General features: G+C 40.5%; 1 protein-coding gene across 3 annotated transcripts in view; it reads right to left on the bottom strand.

Moving 5' to 3' along the window:
* KIF26B (kinesin family member 26B) overlaps positions 1-16,921 on the bottom strand; it is a 442,768-nt gene that overhangs the window by 161,533 nt on the left and 264,314 nt on the right. Inside the window, exon 1 of one of the 3 annotated variants that reach the window (XM_070602600.1) lies at positions 2,911-3,340. The exons of the other annotated variants lie outside the window; for them this stretch is intronic. Within the exon in view, the coding sequence (XP_070458701.1) occupies positions 2,911-2,933 (23 nt within the window). The 5' untranslated portion in view covers positions 2,934-3,340. Of the gene's footprint in view, positions 1-2,910; positions 3,341-16,921 lie in introns of those variants that run through there. 3 annotated transcript variants of the gene reach the window in all.

The following is a 16,921-nucleotide window of genomic DNA, read 5'->3' as shown; positions in this document are numbered from 1 at the left end:
CAAATTGATTGAAGACATGTTCTCTCCTGCAGTCTCCCCAGGGAAAGAGGTGGGCAGATAAGGTTCAGGATGGGCACGCTGCATAGACATGTTATGCCTCTGCAGCCAAACTCACCAGGAACTTGAGTGCTCCCTGCAGGATAGATGAAACTAGGGAGGAATGGCAAGAAGAATCTCCACAGACGTAAAGATGAGGCCCCTTAGTTCAGACATAGGGTGAAAATTAGAATTAGGGCAACCTGTCTAATGAGAAAAGTGAGGATGAGTCTGATGGAAGCACTTTTCCTCAGAGTTAAAGATCTGAGGACCACACTTGGTTTTAGAACTTTTCTCAAGCTCCCAACTTTCAGAAGCAAAGCAGTTGCTAAGAAAGACAGAATCCAGAGAAAGAGAACACACTACCACAGAACGGATTGCTGAGCAAAGTGAGAGAACTGGCAGTTGACCTTGAGCAAAGCCTTTCAGCAGAACATCAGGCCCAAAGTGAAAGCTCCGTTCCATCGGTCAGGTATTGATCAGTTTAAGATTATCCTAACCATCTGGCATTAGCAACTTAGACCTTCTGGGCATTTAACAGAACTTTGCTTGAAACTCCTCAGAGACAGCCCGCTTCCTTCTCTTTCTCTTCTTTCTCTCACCTTGACTCCAGGATTTTTTTAATTGCTCAGCAGTTTTATTGATGCCAATCAGCTGCCTCTTTCAAAGACGGTTTGCAAGTATCAGCATCTCTGCCCCCTTTGCTCATTCACCACCAAAAAGCACTCTGCCTGAAAAGCCTGCCCTTGGCAGCTCACCTTCTTGCCTGGGACACACACGAGATTCCTGAGGGATTGGAGCTGTTCCCCAGGGGGCACTCAGAGGCACAGAGAGGCATGGGCTGGGTGCTGAGGAGGAAAAACAGTACAGGGTGGGAACAAGGGACGGGAGTTGCTTGCTCTGTTAAAGTGAGCAAGAACTGGAAAGATTGGTTCTTATTGGCTTTTCTCCATATTTCTGGAGAAATCTCCCTCCTTTGCTCAAGATCCAAAAGCAGTATGAAAGAATCTCCATCACCATGAAGCCAGGAAGGCTACATTCAGGATCTGCATAAATGGAGAACCAAAACCAAGTGTAGGAACTGGGATGTAAGAGAATTATTCCATTTCTAGTCTGACTTTGTTTTTGAATGATTTTCCTGTTCCCTGCATATTTTGCTTTAGGTTTTTCACTCCCCTCCAAACCTCTTCCAGATGCATGAGTCTGACAGGATCCATGTAAACAAGAAACCAAAACAAAACAGCGAAAGACGAAAGCATTTCCTCTTGTGATACAACCACTGTGTGTGCAGAGAGGCACTCACGTGATGCTGCCAACATGTGTTTTCTGTCTCAGATTTCCCTTGATAACAAAGGACATATTTTAAAAGGCGTGGCCCTAAGTATATTTGGTGAGCAGGAATCCAAGGAGAGTTTGGGGATTTAGTTTGGTTTTAAGCTGGTCCCCTCAGGTGCTCAGTGTTACAGCCCTTGATGATGTTAAATGCCAATCAATGAAGTTAGGAACACTTTGGGTCAGGTTGGTAAGATATGATCTCATTCAATTGCTCACAGAATTGATTTAATATTCAAGAATCAACTGAGCTCATTCAATTCCAAATTTGGCAGCTCTGTGTGTTGCATTACAGTACTCCCTCTGTCCAGAGCTGGGCAGGGAAGGCTGAAGGGAATCTTCAGAAGGGTCTTTCATGATGTTCCAAGACTCAGAGGGAAGGATGGGGGCTGGGAGACAGGCAGGGGGATGGGCAGGTGGGGGAGGCAGTAGCCCTGCCCGCGGTGAGGATGTGATGGAGAGAGAAAGGCAAAGACCACTCGGAAAAGCTCATTACAGTGTCCTTGTTAGAAATACCACTTCTAAATCTAAGCAAGTTTTACGACGCCAAATATATTTGTATGAACACTACTGTATAGACTCTAAACGAAAAAGTTGCCACTGGTCATAAAAAATATCAGCAATCTATTTCGATGTCCCTACCTAAGCGGTTTATGGTCTTAAAAGTCTCCTTTAAAATCTTGTTTTTTAATCAAGAAAGCTTAAGTTACTCCTTTTATACAAAATTAACCTCATTTTAAATTTTGAAGAAAAGGCAAATCACATTTTTTTTATTTCAATTTCTAATCTTTTAGATAGCTGTCCCTTTTCCTGTGAAATAAACTGATTTTGGTCTTCAAGTTACTCGTTGTTGTTTTTCTCCCTGAACACTGGGGAATTTAAGTACTTAAACCAAGCCTTGGCAGAGAAAGATGGAAAACCCTCTGACTGGCATAAACTGGCAATGACTAGCTTCCAAGTCGCCAGTGTCCTACCACCCCAGGGTGACCAGGCATTACATTCTAGGATGGGGAGGTGTTCTGTCTCAACGAAAGCTGAAAGGGAAGGGAAATACAGTCAACATTTAACATTAGGAAAAGAAATGAATCTCATATTTATGTAGCCAGAAACAACCTGTTCCGAAAGCCATAGGCTAACTTCATTTTTATGATCCTATGAAGAGAACATATTTCAATTCCGTCTTTGATGCTAAAATGAGTCAATGTCAAATATTTTAGCAACTCTGAATAAGTCTGATTATAGCAATGATTGTCAGTTCAAAAACCTGGTTCATTTATTTTCCGTTTTAGTCTCATCCTCGGGGGATGTTTGCAGATTCTCTGCCAGGAGTTTGCGTGTCTCATCTGAAAGAGCTGCATGTATTCTGTAAATCAATTGAACAAGAAGAAAGCTCATAGAATCTGAACCCTCCTAACTTCTTTGGAATACTTTATACATTTTATTTTCACTTTTCTCAAAAGGAAATTCACTGAAAAAGTTAAAGTTAAAAAAAAAAGCAACTAAGATCATCTAACTACAGGAACATATATAACTGTTACTTACACTGCTTTCCAATCCATCATCATTGACAAATCATGGCTAAATAATCAAGTGCAGAATCCATTTCTTCACATCTGTTAATAAATAGCTTCTCTCAAATGTCTCTTGCAGATCTGGGGCCATCTCAGGAGGAAGTAAGAGAGTGCGAAGGTGAAGGAGAAAAGGCTGGGAAATTCTAAAATCCATGGGGGTCTGGGGATTTGCAGAGCAGACCCTGATGAAACATTCCTGTGATTCCAGCCTTTGGCCAAACCATGATCCTGGCCTCCCTGAGCTCCCAGCCACCTCCCCAGTCCAGCTCAGCCCCTGCTCCACCATTGCATTTCCCTCCAAGAACACTGCATCGATGGAAGAGGAACTCACGGGATCCTGCCAATCCGTGCAGGCAAGCCCTCTTCTCAGAGGAAGCCGCACCAGTTTCTCTCTCTTGTCTGCTATCTCAGAGAGAGGGAGGGAGGGAAGAGCAGAGGCAGGCAGGGCGGGAGGGGGAGAGAGAGAGAAAGAGCGAGAGAGAGGGAGAGAAGAGAGGAGCTTTACTAATAGAGACCAGCAGAGAGAGAAACACTTGCTAGAACTCCCATTAACTCACAGTAGCTTAGGAATTTTCTGAGCACAGCAGCTGCACACAGACTATCAAAATCAAGTGTTTAAAATCTTTAATTATACATCCACATCCACATTTGGTGCAGACAAAGCCGACAGAACCAAGGTTCTGGGTATGTGTGTGACTCTGCAAGCAAACACTTGTAGACAAACAGATGCAGGCATATGCCCCCACGAGAATAATATCTACATGCATATATTTCAGTGAAACTGTCTAGTCTCACAGTTTGCATGTCTTAAAACTATTCAAATGCTCTCAGTAACGGAAGTGCAAATCAGACAAACAGCACCCTTTGCCTCTGATGCCATCTCCTATCATGCTTTCCCCAGCTTTTTGGGGGGAAAGAAGCCCCCAAAAGGAAAAGGGTAGAAAGGTAAGGCGGGGGCTGTCAATGTGACTGTCAACTTTGTATTCTATACTCCATTGTTTGTGGCGTTGCAGCCTGGGACGCTCCACAGACAGAGCCAAGGCACAGACTATGCCTGAGGGAGGGAGTGGCATGGAGCAGGGACAGGAGACACACCAATGGGGCTCTGAGACAGCAAAAGAACAGGTGGAGGCATGTAAGGAGAAATAACAGCAAAAGAGGAACTGAAGCAGGAAGGAGGAGCGAGAAACGCACAGACAAGGCACGTGAGAAGGGGTACCCACGATGGCAGACGGCACAAGACCATCTCCCACAATTCAGAAGGTTCTCTAACCCTTCCCTCTGTGTTTCTCCAAGTTTGGCCCCAGTCACTGGCACTAGAAATACCTGGTGACAGCGTGTTAAAAATGCAGATCCAAAGATTCTGATTGAGGGGGTTGGGACCAGAACATGCATTTTAACAAGCCCCATGAATGACTCTGATGCAAGCTGAAGTTTCTGGAGACTCATCTCTTCTTCAGTGTTGAGCGAGTGGATGAATGAATGAAGAGCTGAATGAAGTGTGAAGAGATCCTAAAGGAACACCTGTGAGAACACCGACATTTGTGGAGGGTGGGGGAACAGAGCAAAATTCAAATGAGTGGTCAGAGTGGTGACAGGGAACCAGGAGAGAGAGGTCACAGAAACAAAAGGGAAGTGATGAGAAGTGACCTCCCACTTTCCAAACAAGCCATCTTTCCATGGCTCTGAGACTACCTCTGCTGTTCCCTTTCCTTAGAATGTGCTCTTCCCCAGGCAAACCATCCCTGCAAACCCAGTCCAAAAGCCTCATCCTCTTGGAATCCTTCCTAACTCTCCTAGGTGTACGAACTGGTCCCAATCACATCTTGTTTGTATTTCTCATTGCAAGTACCTTTATGCATTGTAATTATTTATTGGCCAGTCTCTTTCTTCTCTATTAGATGATGCTGAGCAGTTTTATGTAGACTAGATGATCTCTCAATAATCATTAAATCTCCCCAAATTCCGGATACAATGTAGAACTCAATAAATGTGCATTAATTAAATGGCTAAATACATCATGAGTATTTCTTAACTGGGATGGTTGGTACATGGATGTTTGCTCTATTATTGGTCTTTAAACTGAGCATCTGTCTACATTTCATATACTATTTTGTATGCATGATACACTTAACAATAAAAAAAATTTTTAAATAAGTCACAACATCTGGGATTTGGTCTAGAGAGTTAGGATGTAGTAGAGAATGAAGAGAAAAAAATGCAAAGAGTAAACTAAAAAGGAAGTTAATAAGACAAAAAGCAAAGAAAGTGCTAGCGTGAGGTGAGCCCAGTGGGATGGGCAATATCACAAAGGTAGTTTTGGATAAACTGATGTGTCTGGGACTCAGGAAGTTATCACATTTGCAATCAATGGCAGCAATGAGACATCCTAAACAGAGGTGGGCTGCATGAAGTGGGAGCAGAGCTTGCACTAAGTCTCCTGGAGAAGTACCCCCAAAGTCAGCAGAAAATAAAATCTCCTATTTACTTGGCTTAAAAAGTTTGGAGGAATTATAAATTAAAAGTCAGGAATCACTCACACTTATAACTGAATGGATGGAGGGATGGATGGATAGATGGATGGAGGGAGGAATGGACGGATGGATGGATGGATGGAGAGAGGAATGGACAGACGGATGGACGGATGGATGGATGGGGTGCTAAAGCAAGATGGTCCAGAACAACCCTGGGATACACCACTATCTAAAGGCATTTTTAAATACTGTTGTTTTAAAGTGTTTCATTTGGTATCAAGTCCCCCATGGACAATTTAGTAATTATAGCTTGGAAAAGTTAAATGACTTGCTCTTGGCCACCAGCTAATAACTTCCAGAATGAGATCCAGAATCCAAATCCTCCCACACATAGTCTGCTCCATTTTCCACTGTACCAAATTAATCCCCAAAAGATTAAAACAGTCATTAAACTTGGTGAAACAGAGGTGGAAATGAAAAACACCCACAGGTTCCACCTTGAAACACAAAGGAGAAGCTGTCTTGAGAACTGGTCTGTTTGTCAAAAAATTTGTTGGGCAAGTGTCATACTCAGCACTATGGAGTTGGGAATCCCTAATCAGAAGTTTGGGGTGGCCTGGCAGATGGATGGGAAAGCTGCCACTACCACCGTTCTCTCCACTGTCTATCGTGTTCACCAGAACTCCTAGTGGCCATGTGTAGTAGACATAGAAATATGCCTTCTAGATCTTTCTTCAAGAAAGAACTTGCTGCCCCAGCTGTGGGCAGTCAGCTTCCAGCTGTTGGTTCTTCTAGGATTTGCTTCAACTGCAGAAAGCCACTTTACACAAAAGCATGACCTTCCCAGGGTGGCCCACATCCAATGACTGATGGAGCTGAGGGTATAAGGGCCCAGCCCTTAAGGCCAATGCAGGTCACTACGATGGGCCAATTATGCTCAAGAGTTTCCCTGTGGGGTTGGCTGAGGCTTTGTTGGGCATCTTTGACAGTCTGACATTTTCCTCTCTACAATCCTGCATCCTCCTCCTCCTCTCTACAGGTGATAATGTCTAATAAGCATCCTGCATGGCCACTCCCTCTCAGTGTTGGCTTCCGGAGAACCCAAGCTGAGACCCCACGGAGTAAAGCAGTGGTGTCCTTGTGTTCTGTATGAGCTTTACTACCAGCAGTCTCCACACACATGTACCTCTAGGGATGTCAAAGCTTCCAGGCAACGAAAATTGATTCTTCCTCCCTCACCAAAATGTTGGGCAACCGATTCTACCTCCAGGTCTCAGTTCTCTCATCTAGAGGAAACCAGAAGCTGAGGACCCCTGGGACCTCCTGAGCCACGTGAGGAAGTCAGAGGCCCCCTTCACCACAGTAGCTCTGCTTTTATCTGTTTTATGTGTTGAGGATTTCACTTGAAATTGGGGCATTACAGTTAAATATTTTTTTGAAAAACACTGGTTCAGATGATCCCACAGACACTTCCCATTTGTAACATTCTATGATACTCTGTCCTCAGAGGACACAAAAAAGAAGAACAACAACAAGGTACCTAAGGCCATCCACTGATTTGGAAAAACAAATTAACTCGCATATAAAGACAAGATCATAATATAGATTAAGCGACAGATGCCTTTAAGGCTAAATTCTGTTTATTGGACAGATAGGGAACTGTATAAATGATGATGGAACTAAGAATAATTCCCCGGAGGATTTGGACAATTTATGATTTTACAGGGCTATTAGAAGGATTTAAGATGCTAAAGTAGAGAAAAGAGGTCTCGCTTAAATGAACCAAATTCCTCAGCTGTAGTTTGGAGTTATTTTCCCCTTCCTAGCCCCAAACACAGCAGTGTGTGTGACTAGGGCTATCTTGGGCAGACATAAGAAATTAGGCCCCACTCTCTCTGTGTATGCCTAAGAGAGAGTTGTTTCCTTATTCCCTCTTATAGGAAAATACTATTCCAAGTAATGACTCAAAAGAAATGAAAATCTAAGCAGCTAAGGCTCTAGTGATACATTTTATATAAAAATATACGTATTCATACGCAAGGAAGAAGGTTTAACTGATACCAAATAGTTATAAATCATGAAAAAAACTCTAAAAGAATCATACCTAAATTACCTGTAAATTTCCCTGTGAGAAATACCAAATGTTTGACGATCCTTAATCACTTAAAGACACTAAGATTGAAATGAATCATGCGTTTTCAGAAAACACAACACAGAGATTGTTAAAAAGTAATTGCTCCTTGACGTGCTGTGCCACCTAATCTACACATTTTATGAATGTTTGCATTTGGTAATTATTTTCAAGATTCCTGTTATTCAGAAGTGAAAGTTGGACAGAAGGAATGAAGGGACACCAGAGGGTATAATGACAGTGGTACACAGTGCCTTGCATATAATCCTTCATATCTTCAGAACTTCAAGCGTCCTCAAATATGGATCCCAAGTCTGCTCACAAGAAAACGGTCCCTCTGTTATGATTTGGAGCCATCAAGCATCGTGCGAGCCTAGTATAGCCTTTTTTTTTTAATGTTGTGTAATAATGATTAATTTTCCAAGGTTAAATCATCATGCAATTTATCTTTCAGTAGAAAATTAAGGATTTGTTTGTGTAAGATATTGACATTTTATAATTTCTTTTGTAGTCCTACTGTAGTCTTGTGTACTTTCGTTTTCCAAGCCTCATTAGGAGATGGGGATTACCCTGACTACAGCTACAATTTTAACTGAAGAGAGAAGAAAAAGAAAGAGCAGAGAGAGAGAAAGGAGGAGAGAGGAAAAAGTGTACAGGGAGGAAGGTAGGAAGGGGTTGGAGTAGGCCCTGGAACAGAGCATCTGTGCCCAGTGGAGGGGAGTGAGCCACGGGTGGGAGTAGGCTACAGGACAAAACTGGGCCCTGGATCTCTGCTCTTCCCACAGCTGAAGCACCGGCTTCCTGGCTCTGCCCTCACCCGCCCGGCTCAAACAGTGTGCAGAGAAGACATGACAGCTCTGAAAGCCTGGGAATTGCTGTTTTATTAAATAACCCCTAGAGTTATACGAAAATGAGCAAAGCAGGACCAGATTCCTTTCCTTGGGGAGCCCTTGCACTGACTGCAGCAGGCCACTCAGGTAGGAGAGGGGCGTTGGCCATCTTCTCCAGATAGCCTTTGGAAAATGCCTCTGGCTAACACCTAGGGTGGGCTCCCATGAAGCCACGTGACAGCAAATCCACAGCACAGCTTGGTTAGCCTTGGAAAAGTAGTAGAGTCCCACAGAAGAGAGTGAGATTCAAACCTTCACAAGGCAAGACAGCCACCCGCGGCAAAGCCAAGAGAAAAGCTCCCAAGTTCCACCTCCAAATCCATCCGTCTAACCAGGAGTTGAAACGTCCCCATCACCACCAAGCTTTCTTTCATAGACAATGCTCCCTCTTCACATCTATGGTGCCATAATGCCCTTGATCTTCAGTCTGGCCGACTTAAGAGAGGATTTTTATCCCTCTCCAAAGAACTGAGGAATTGTCTCCATAGACTGCAGTTGAGAACAGAGATCTTTTGTTGAAAATAGTTGAAACATCAAACATTATTTTTTTAAATGAAAGGTCAAATACCTCTAATATTTAGTTAGATCTGGGTGGGAAAAAGGAAGCGCTTTCAAGAACGAAATGCTGAATTTGGGAAAAGCCAATATCTTAAAAACTAATTCGACATGCGGCATATGTGGGGCAGTTGGCACCACCCAAAAGGAGCATGAAAATCTTGGCAATTTATATAAATTAGAAATTTAGCTCATATCATAAACAGGCAAATAGAGACAAAATCTACATGTTAATTAGGTATGCCCACAGGAAAAATGAGACATGAAAACTAGATGTAATTTTTTTTCTGGTGAGGAAGATCAGCCCTGAGCTAACATCTGTGCCAGTCTGCCTCCACTTTGTATCTGGGACACCGTCACAGAATGGCTTGTTGAGTGTGTAGGTCCACGCCCAGGATCTGAACCCATGGACCCCGGGCGGCCAACAAGGAGCGCATGAACTTAACCACTATGCCACGGGCCGGCCTCCTAGATGTAATTTTTAAAAGGAAAATTAGGAAAATGTACGTGTAGTTTAAAAAAGAGTTCACTATAAGGGTCTTTTCCAATTAATATAGGCAACTTTTCAGGGAGATCTGCCTTACGACAATGAAGGATTTGGTACCCGCTGATGTCCTGGGTTCTTTAATTTCCGGCCATTTGACATCTCTTTCTTTATCCAGAGGCATTTCTTCATACTCAGATAATGTCCATAATCATAACTATTATTTCCATTCATTCACTCAAAGAAATAGAGAGAGTTCCTGGAACAAGGTCAATGGAGTTTTGATCTTCATTGAGTTTGCAGTCTAATGTAAACTAGTCATGGTTTTCAGTGTAATTGTTGCTCTTCTTTATAACATCCCCTCACTCCCCCTTGTTCTTGAAAAGATATAAGAAAGTATATATGTTTTAGCTAGTTTTTCATTAAATTTTAAATCTCTAGTTGGAAGAAGTCATCTTATAATGACCTTTCATATCAAGTAGTCATAAAACAATAGACAAAACGACATTCTTATCAGAAAAGCAGAGTCTAGTTATTTGTCTGGAGCCTGGTGTTTGCCTTATCTGAAGTGCGTGCTACGTTAGTTGGTTTATGTCAACTTTGGATAGTCAGTGGCCAGATTCTCAGAGACTTATATAGACGTTCAGCTGGCATCCTGTGAATGTGCAGCAGTTACCAAAATATGAGGGTAGCACAATGTGTGCATGATGAAGCGATTGCCTAGTTCTAAAGACAGAAGTGTAGCTGAGCCAAATTTAGCAAAAGGCTCCACAATCCTCCGTCTGTGTGTTGATAGAGGAATAGGATTATTTCAGACTGCTATATGCCTCTAAATATCTGGCTAGTCTTAGCCAAAATGCAGTTGTTTATACGTCAGGTCACAAAGTCTAATTTTGACATGAATTCTAACTACTAGCCGAGTCCAGAAATTATCCTCCATTTAAAAAGTGCTCTGTAGACAAAAACGAATCTCCGTGATACCTTTGTATGCTAAGGCAGAATTATCATCTCTTTTTAGATGTAAAAGAAAGAAGAAATTTACTCCACTTGCCTTGTGTTGTCATATAACAACAGGTGACAAAGGCCTCCAGCTTCAAATGATCCAGGTTCAACTCTCTCTGCACAGCTAAAAATAACCACCCACCACCACAACTACCTAACTAGAACCTCCTATATGCCAGGCCCAGTTCTAAGGGCTTTACAATTATCAACTGATTTAATCCTCATTACAACTCTGTGAAGTACATATTATTATTCTTATTCTATAGATAATGGAAATTGAAACACAAAGAAGTTAAAAGCTTTTCTCAAGGTCACATAGCTACTAAGTGGCACAGCAAGATTTGGGCCCACTCAGTCTGGTTTTAGAGTCCCCTCTCTCAGACATTACACTAGAGTGCCTTGTGTAAATTATTGAAGTTCTCTAAGCTACTGCTTTTCTGTGAAATGGAGATAATGAGACTGACCTCAAGGACTGCCAGGATGTCTAAGATAAAGCATCTGAAAGTGCTTGGCAGGCATATCACACGTGCTTAGTCTCTGTTTTAATTATTAGACAGGGCCCAATCTCTCCCCAGTACTTCGCCTCCATGGGGCTAAGCAGTTCATTATTCCTCTAAGAATATCGGTAAATGACCTGGCATCGCCTGCCTTCCTTTCTGGTCTCTGAAATGTGACATCACTAAGTCCTAGGCTGGATTTAAAGATTCCTCTTTGGTTGTCATGGGATGTAGGCAGCATTTCAGCTCCAGAAAGAAAGGAGCCAGAGCTGTTGAAGGAAATGAATTTCACCTTTATCCTCACCCTAACTGTTGTGTAAGATACAAGTCAATTAATTCATCACAGTCCTATTCAGCATCTTGCCATCCCAGGGCCCCTTCCCAACTCTTCGGAATTCCTCCTCTAATTCAGTGTGACTTCGCAGGTTGGCCAGGAGCCAGCCCTTGCCATGGTGAAGTTTGAGGGCTACATAAGACACTTTGTCTTGGATGTTCTTCTGAGAGTTTTTAAGGAACTCTAAGTCAGTTTTTGACAAGTTATTGGCAAAAGTAGAAGAAGCACTTGCCAATTTGCTTCAGGCACTGAGCATGTTAACAGATATTGTGCCAGGTGTTATTAATATGTTACTTACAACAAACCCAGTTGTCAACCTTTTGTGTGGGTTATATAGTGTTACAGGTTTTGTACTTTACAAAGTAATGTATTTCTTCTAACTCAGAAAACTTAGAATCTGTGTTGAAGAACTTGGTCCTCAAATGTGACATATATTTATTGCAAATGAGTCTTATTTAGGAATCAGGATATAGGCTAAATGATCAATACTGTTTCTCCAAATCACATAATCACTTTCTAAAGCTGAAGATTAGGACAGATGTCACTCTCAGGACTCAGCCTGTCAAGCTCACAGGTGTGAGGTCAGTGCCCTGGCGAATGCCCTACTTTTTTAGTTCAAGGTAAGTCAACAACTTCATCCTAAGGAATTTCAGAACTAGAAGGAATGCCTCTGAATGTTCCGCTCCAGGGCTTCGAGAATGAATGTCTAAGACAGGATCATCCTAAAAACTCCAATGTTCTTAGCAAGTGGTGGGGCCATCGACATTCTAATTGATGACATGCAGCTACTCAGCCCAAAACAAAGTGTGCATTGGAAAGTCAGAGAACAGAGGGGAAAGTAATGCTCCAACCCGGGCAAGCCTCAGCAGAATCTAGAAGGAGGGACAATTTTCCCCTTAGGAGAATGACCTCTTCACACATTCCACACAGTCTACCTTGCATCCGTTATTGCTTTGGCACTTTACTGGGCTGAAATATTTTAAATTTATTTAGAAAATACCCTGATTTCTAAATAAGACTCATTTGCAATAAATATATGTCACATTTGAGGACCAAGTTCTTCAACACATATTCTAAGTTTTCTGAGTTGGAAAAAATACATTACTTTGTAAAGTACAGATCCACCAGCCTGAATACCACAAGCGAAACCCCAACAAAACGCGGCTTCTGTCCAGTTTTCCATCTCTTTGGGCCCAGGACATCAATTGATTAATCTGAAAGCCACGTGTACTAATAAGCTATTTCCAAGAAACATGTGATTTCTGAAGTAATGCTGCTATTTTTGACTCTCTGGCTCCCTTAATTTACTTGTAAGTGGAGATACAGAAAATCTGTGAGTGGAAACTTTTTGGGTCACTAAAATTATATTACATAAACAAGTTACCTACTTACCAGTGGGTCAGCTGTGTGACCCCAGCAATTAAGCCAGGTTTACCTGGAAACATAAAATCAGATCATAATCTCTACCTTCCTTCCCATGGAATATGGCAGGAAAAATGCAGTAGGAAGTGGGGACTCTGTCTGACTTCTAAATTCACCATGGAGCCTTGGCTATGATGCTTAGTCTATCTGGGCTGATTGATTTAACCTCTTCATACTCTGATGATGTTGCATTAGTCTAGATGATATTTGTAAAGTGTCGTGACCCTCTCTAGGAAGTAAAACCACACACACACCCACATGCTGCTATTATTCTTAGTGCTGTCTTACATTTTTCATGTGGGTCACTGCCAAGGACACAGACTGAGAATTGTCTCAAGTTTGGAGCTCCCACACATCTTTCTCTTTGAGCAAAGGTAACATGAGCCACTCGATAGCATCGATAAAAGATACTTGGTACAGATAAAAACTGGTACCAAAATGCAATCGAAGTTATTTTTTGCAGTAGTCATACTAGTTTGGCAACCTGCAGCCTCATGAATGTGATGGAGTCTGCTTTTCTTAAAGAACACCTGCTAATTTTCCTCTCTTCTCACACACGCAAACAAAACTTCAACTGCATTTACTATCTGATGCAAGGCGAAGAACATAAGCCAATACAGGAAATGCAGGTAGGCAAGAGAGAGGGTTAGGGAGACTAGCCTTGCCCCTGCTTCATCTGCCCCGTGCTCTCAGATTCTGCACCGTGGAAGGACAGAACCGAGAGGCAACGGCCAAGACTGGCCTTTCTCCCAGGCAACTCGTAAGGGCAGCCATTAAATTAGTGGAAATTCCGGGTGAAAAGAAAGTCAAATGTTAATGACTATATTCTTGAGAGGAAGGAAACTTGACAATCCACACAGACTTAAACTATCTTTCAGGAAGAAAGCTCAGCATACATGACTGAGTGCCATCAGATATAGCTTCAAAGAAATTACCCCCTTGCCTACACACACACTCTGTGAGAAGACTGCCCAACTGCTATGCTTTCTCCCACCCCTCACTTTTGCTGGTGGTTGCTGTGGAAAAACAGTCTTCAGTGATGGTTCACTAATTCTGTTTTCAGCATGTTCTTCCTTAACCCAGTTGCCTCTCAAGTGAAGATTTTTGCTGGTAGAGTCAGTGATAACATTCCACTAGCTTCTAATTAAGCACATGAAGCCAACAGTGATAACCTTCACATCCAGGCTGACTCATCATTTGGGTTGCCCCTGAGGTCTCTGATTCAATTTCCAGCTTCTCTGATCACACTAAAGTAATTGGGTTGAAAACATTAGAATATAAAGTGTGACAGACCAGGTTCTCATCCCCCCTACCTCCCTCTGGGAAAGAGATACACAGGGAAATGGAAGAAGAAGGCAATTTGATGGATAATAAATGATGTCTGAATGTTGAGAAATCACCTGAAAATTACATATGCAGTTACATTATTTTTTTAGATGGATGAATATAATATGATAGAATAAGTGTGTTTTTAAAGTAGCTTCGTCTAAGCTTTGCTTTTTATTTAATAATTGGAGATCTCATCTACAGCACTGGCATTACTATAATTATCTCCATTCTTGTTACGCTGTTGGCGATTTACTTATAATCCAGTCCTTCAGCAGACACAGTGTGATATATAGGTAGGTTGTATTAATTTGCACCATATAGATAGACAACATTTTAAATGCCTTAATCAATAATACACACAGGGATGCTTGGTTAGTTAACACTTGATATGTTGAATTTTCATCATCATTTAATTTCAAAATACAGTCCGCCTTCCACGTCCATGGGTTCTGGATCTGTGGATTCAACCAACCATAGATTGAAAGGCCCACGATGGTTGCATCTATACTGAACCTGTACAGACTTTTTTCTTGTCATTATTCCCTAAACAATACAGTATAACAACTATTTACATAGCATTTACATTGTATTAGGTATTATTAGCAATCTAGAGATGATTGAAAGTATAAGAGAGGATGTGTGTCGGTTACACACAAATACTATGCCATTTTATATAAGGGACTTGAGCATCCTTGGATTTTGGTATCTGCAGAGGGTCCTGGAACCAATGCCCCAGAGACACTGAGGGACAACTGTATTGTCTAATTTCCACTGAAATTTCTTCTTCAACCCATGAGTTATTTATAAGTAGATTGCTTGATTTCCAAACATTTGAGGATTCTCTTTTTTCTTTGTTATTGATTTCGAGCTTAATGTCTCTTTGGTCTAAAATAATAACTCTGAATGAACTTAGGCCTTTGAAATTTGAGACTTGCTTTGTTGAGCCAGCATATGGTCAATTTTGGTAACCTGGAAAGAATGGTACTGTGTCATTGCTAAGTGGTCAATGTACATCAAGCAGGTAAAATTAATTAATAGTGTTGTTCAGATCTTCTATATCCTTATTGATTTTTTTGTCTGCCTGTTCTATCAGTTCTTGAGAGAAGGGTGTCAAATCCACTATGATTATGGATTCGTTTATTTCTCCTTTTAATTCTGCTAAATTTTGCTTTTTACGTTTGGAGCTATATTATTAGATATATACAATTTTAGAATTGTTATACCTTCCTTGTGGATTGATCTTTTTATTATTACAAAATGTCCCTATTTATCTTTAATGATGACTCTTCCCTTAAAGTCTACTCTCTCTGATATTAGTAGAGCTACACCAGCTTATTTTGGTTGGTATTTACAAGGTATATCTTTTTCTATTCTATCTTCAACGTCTCTGTGTCCTTATATTTAAGAAGCATCTCTTATAAGTAGTATGTAGTTATATACTTTTTTAATACAGTAAGACAATAGTTATCTTTTAATTGGAGTTTTTAGTCAATTTTCATTTAATTAAATTACTGATGTATTTGGGATTATAACTAACGTCTTAGAATTGTTTTCTATTAGTCTTCCTGTTTTTATGTTTCCTTTTCTCTGCTTTCTTGCTTTCTTTTAGATTAATCAAGTATATTTCATTCTATTTCTCCTTCTTTGTTTTATTTTACTAGTTACTCTAGAGATCACAATATTGTCTTTGACATACTATAGTATGGTAGAATTACAACTTTTAATACTCCTAGATGTTTCTATGACCTTATAATACTTTAACTCCATTTACCCCACTTCCACTTTTTCTATTATTTTGGTCATATATTTAATTCTATGTATATTTTAGATCCCACAAGACCTCAGTTTTTTTTTTATGTGATCAATATTCATTTATATTTGCCATATATTTTTCTCAACATTCCATTCTGAAATTAAATTTTTCAAAAATAAAATTGGAAGAATTTGTACATTGACTACCTATATATCCATATTCTATAATTAACATTTTTCTATATTTGCTTTATCATGTATCTATCCATCTCTCTATCCAGCCATCAATCAATTATATATTTTTAATATATTTCATCTCAGCCACATATTTACCCTTTCCATCATTCTCCATTCCTTCCTGCATTTCTGGGATCATTTCCTTTCTACTTGTATACTTTTAGTATTTCTTTTAATGTTAGTCTACTGATGATGAATTCTTTCAAATTTCGCCTTAAAATGTTTTTATTTCGCTTCAACTTTTGATGAATATTTTTTCTGGATTTATGAAATTTTAGGTTAGCACTTACATTCTTTCAACTTGGCAATACGACATTCTGGCATCCATTGTTTCTGTTGAGAAGTGAGCTATGTGTCTTATTGTTTCTGCTTTGAAAATAATGAATTTCTTTTTTTTTCTGCCTGCTTTCACAATTTTTCTCTTTGGTTTTATTTTCAGCAGTTTTACTACCTTGGGCCTAGTTGTGATTTCCTCTGTATGCACCCTGGTTGGGGCATGCAAGGCATCCTGAATCCATGTTTTGATTTCTTTGATCATTTTCAGAAAATATTGCTCCTGCCTCATTCCTTCTTCTCCTCTTCTGAAACTCCCATCACATGTTTTTATATAGAGTAACAAGTATCACATATGTCTCTTATGCTCTTTTCTATATTTTCATCTTTTTTGCTCTCCATGCATCCACTTGGTTATTTTCTACTGATCTGTCTTCCATTTTCATTAATTCTTTCTTATAATGCATCTAATCTGCAGTTAAATACATCTATTGAGTTCTTAACATCCATTATTTCATGTTTTTAAGTTCCAGAATTTCTAATTTGTTTTTTATGGATTTCAGCGTTCTGGTGAAATTCTTTATCATGTCATCTATTTTCTT

The sequence above is a fragment of the Equus przewalskii genome, chromosome 31 (assembly GCF_037783145.1).
Source record: "Equus przewalskii isolate Varuska chromosome 31, EquPr2, whole genome shotgun sequence".
Lineage (NCBI taxonomy): Eukaryota > Metazoa > Chordata > Mammalia > Perissodactyla > Equidae > Equus > Equus przewalskii.
The sequence above is the reverse complement of the archived record's forward strand: the minus strand, read 5'-3'. Positions and strand labels throughout refer to the sequence as shown.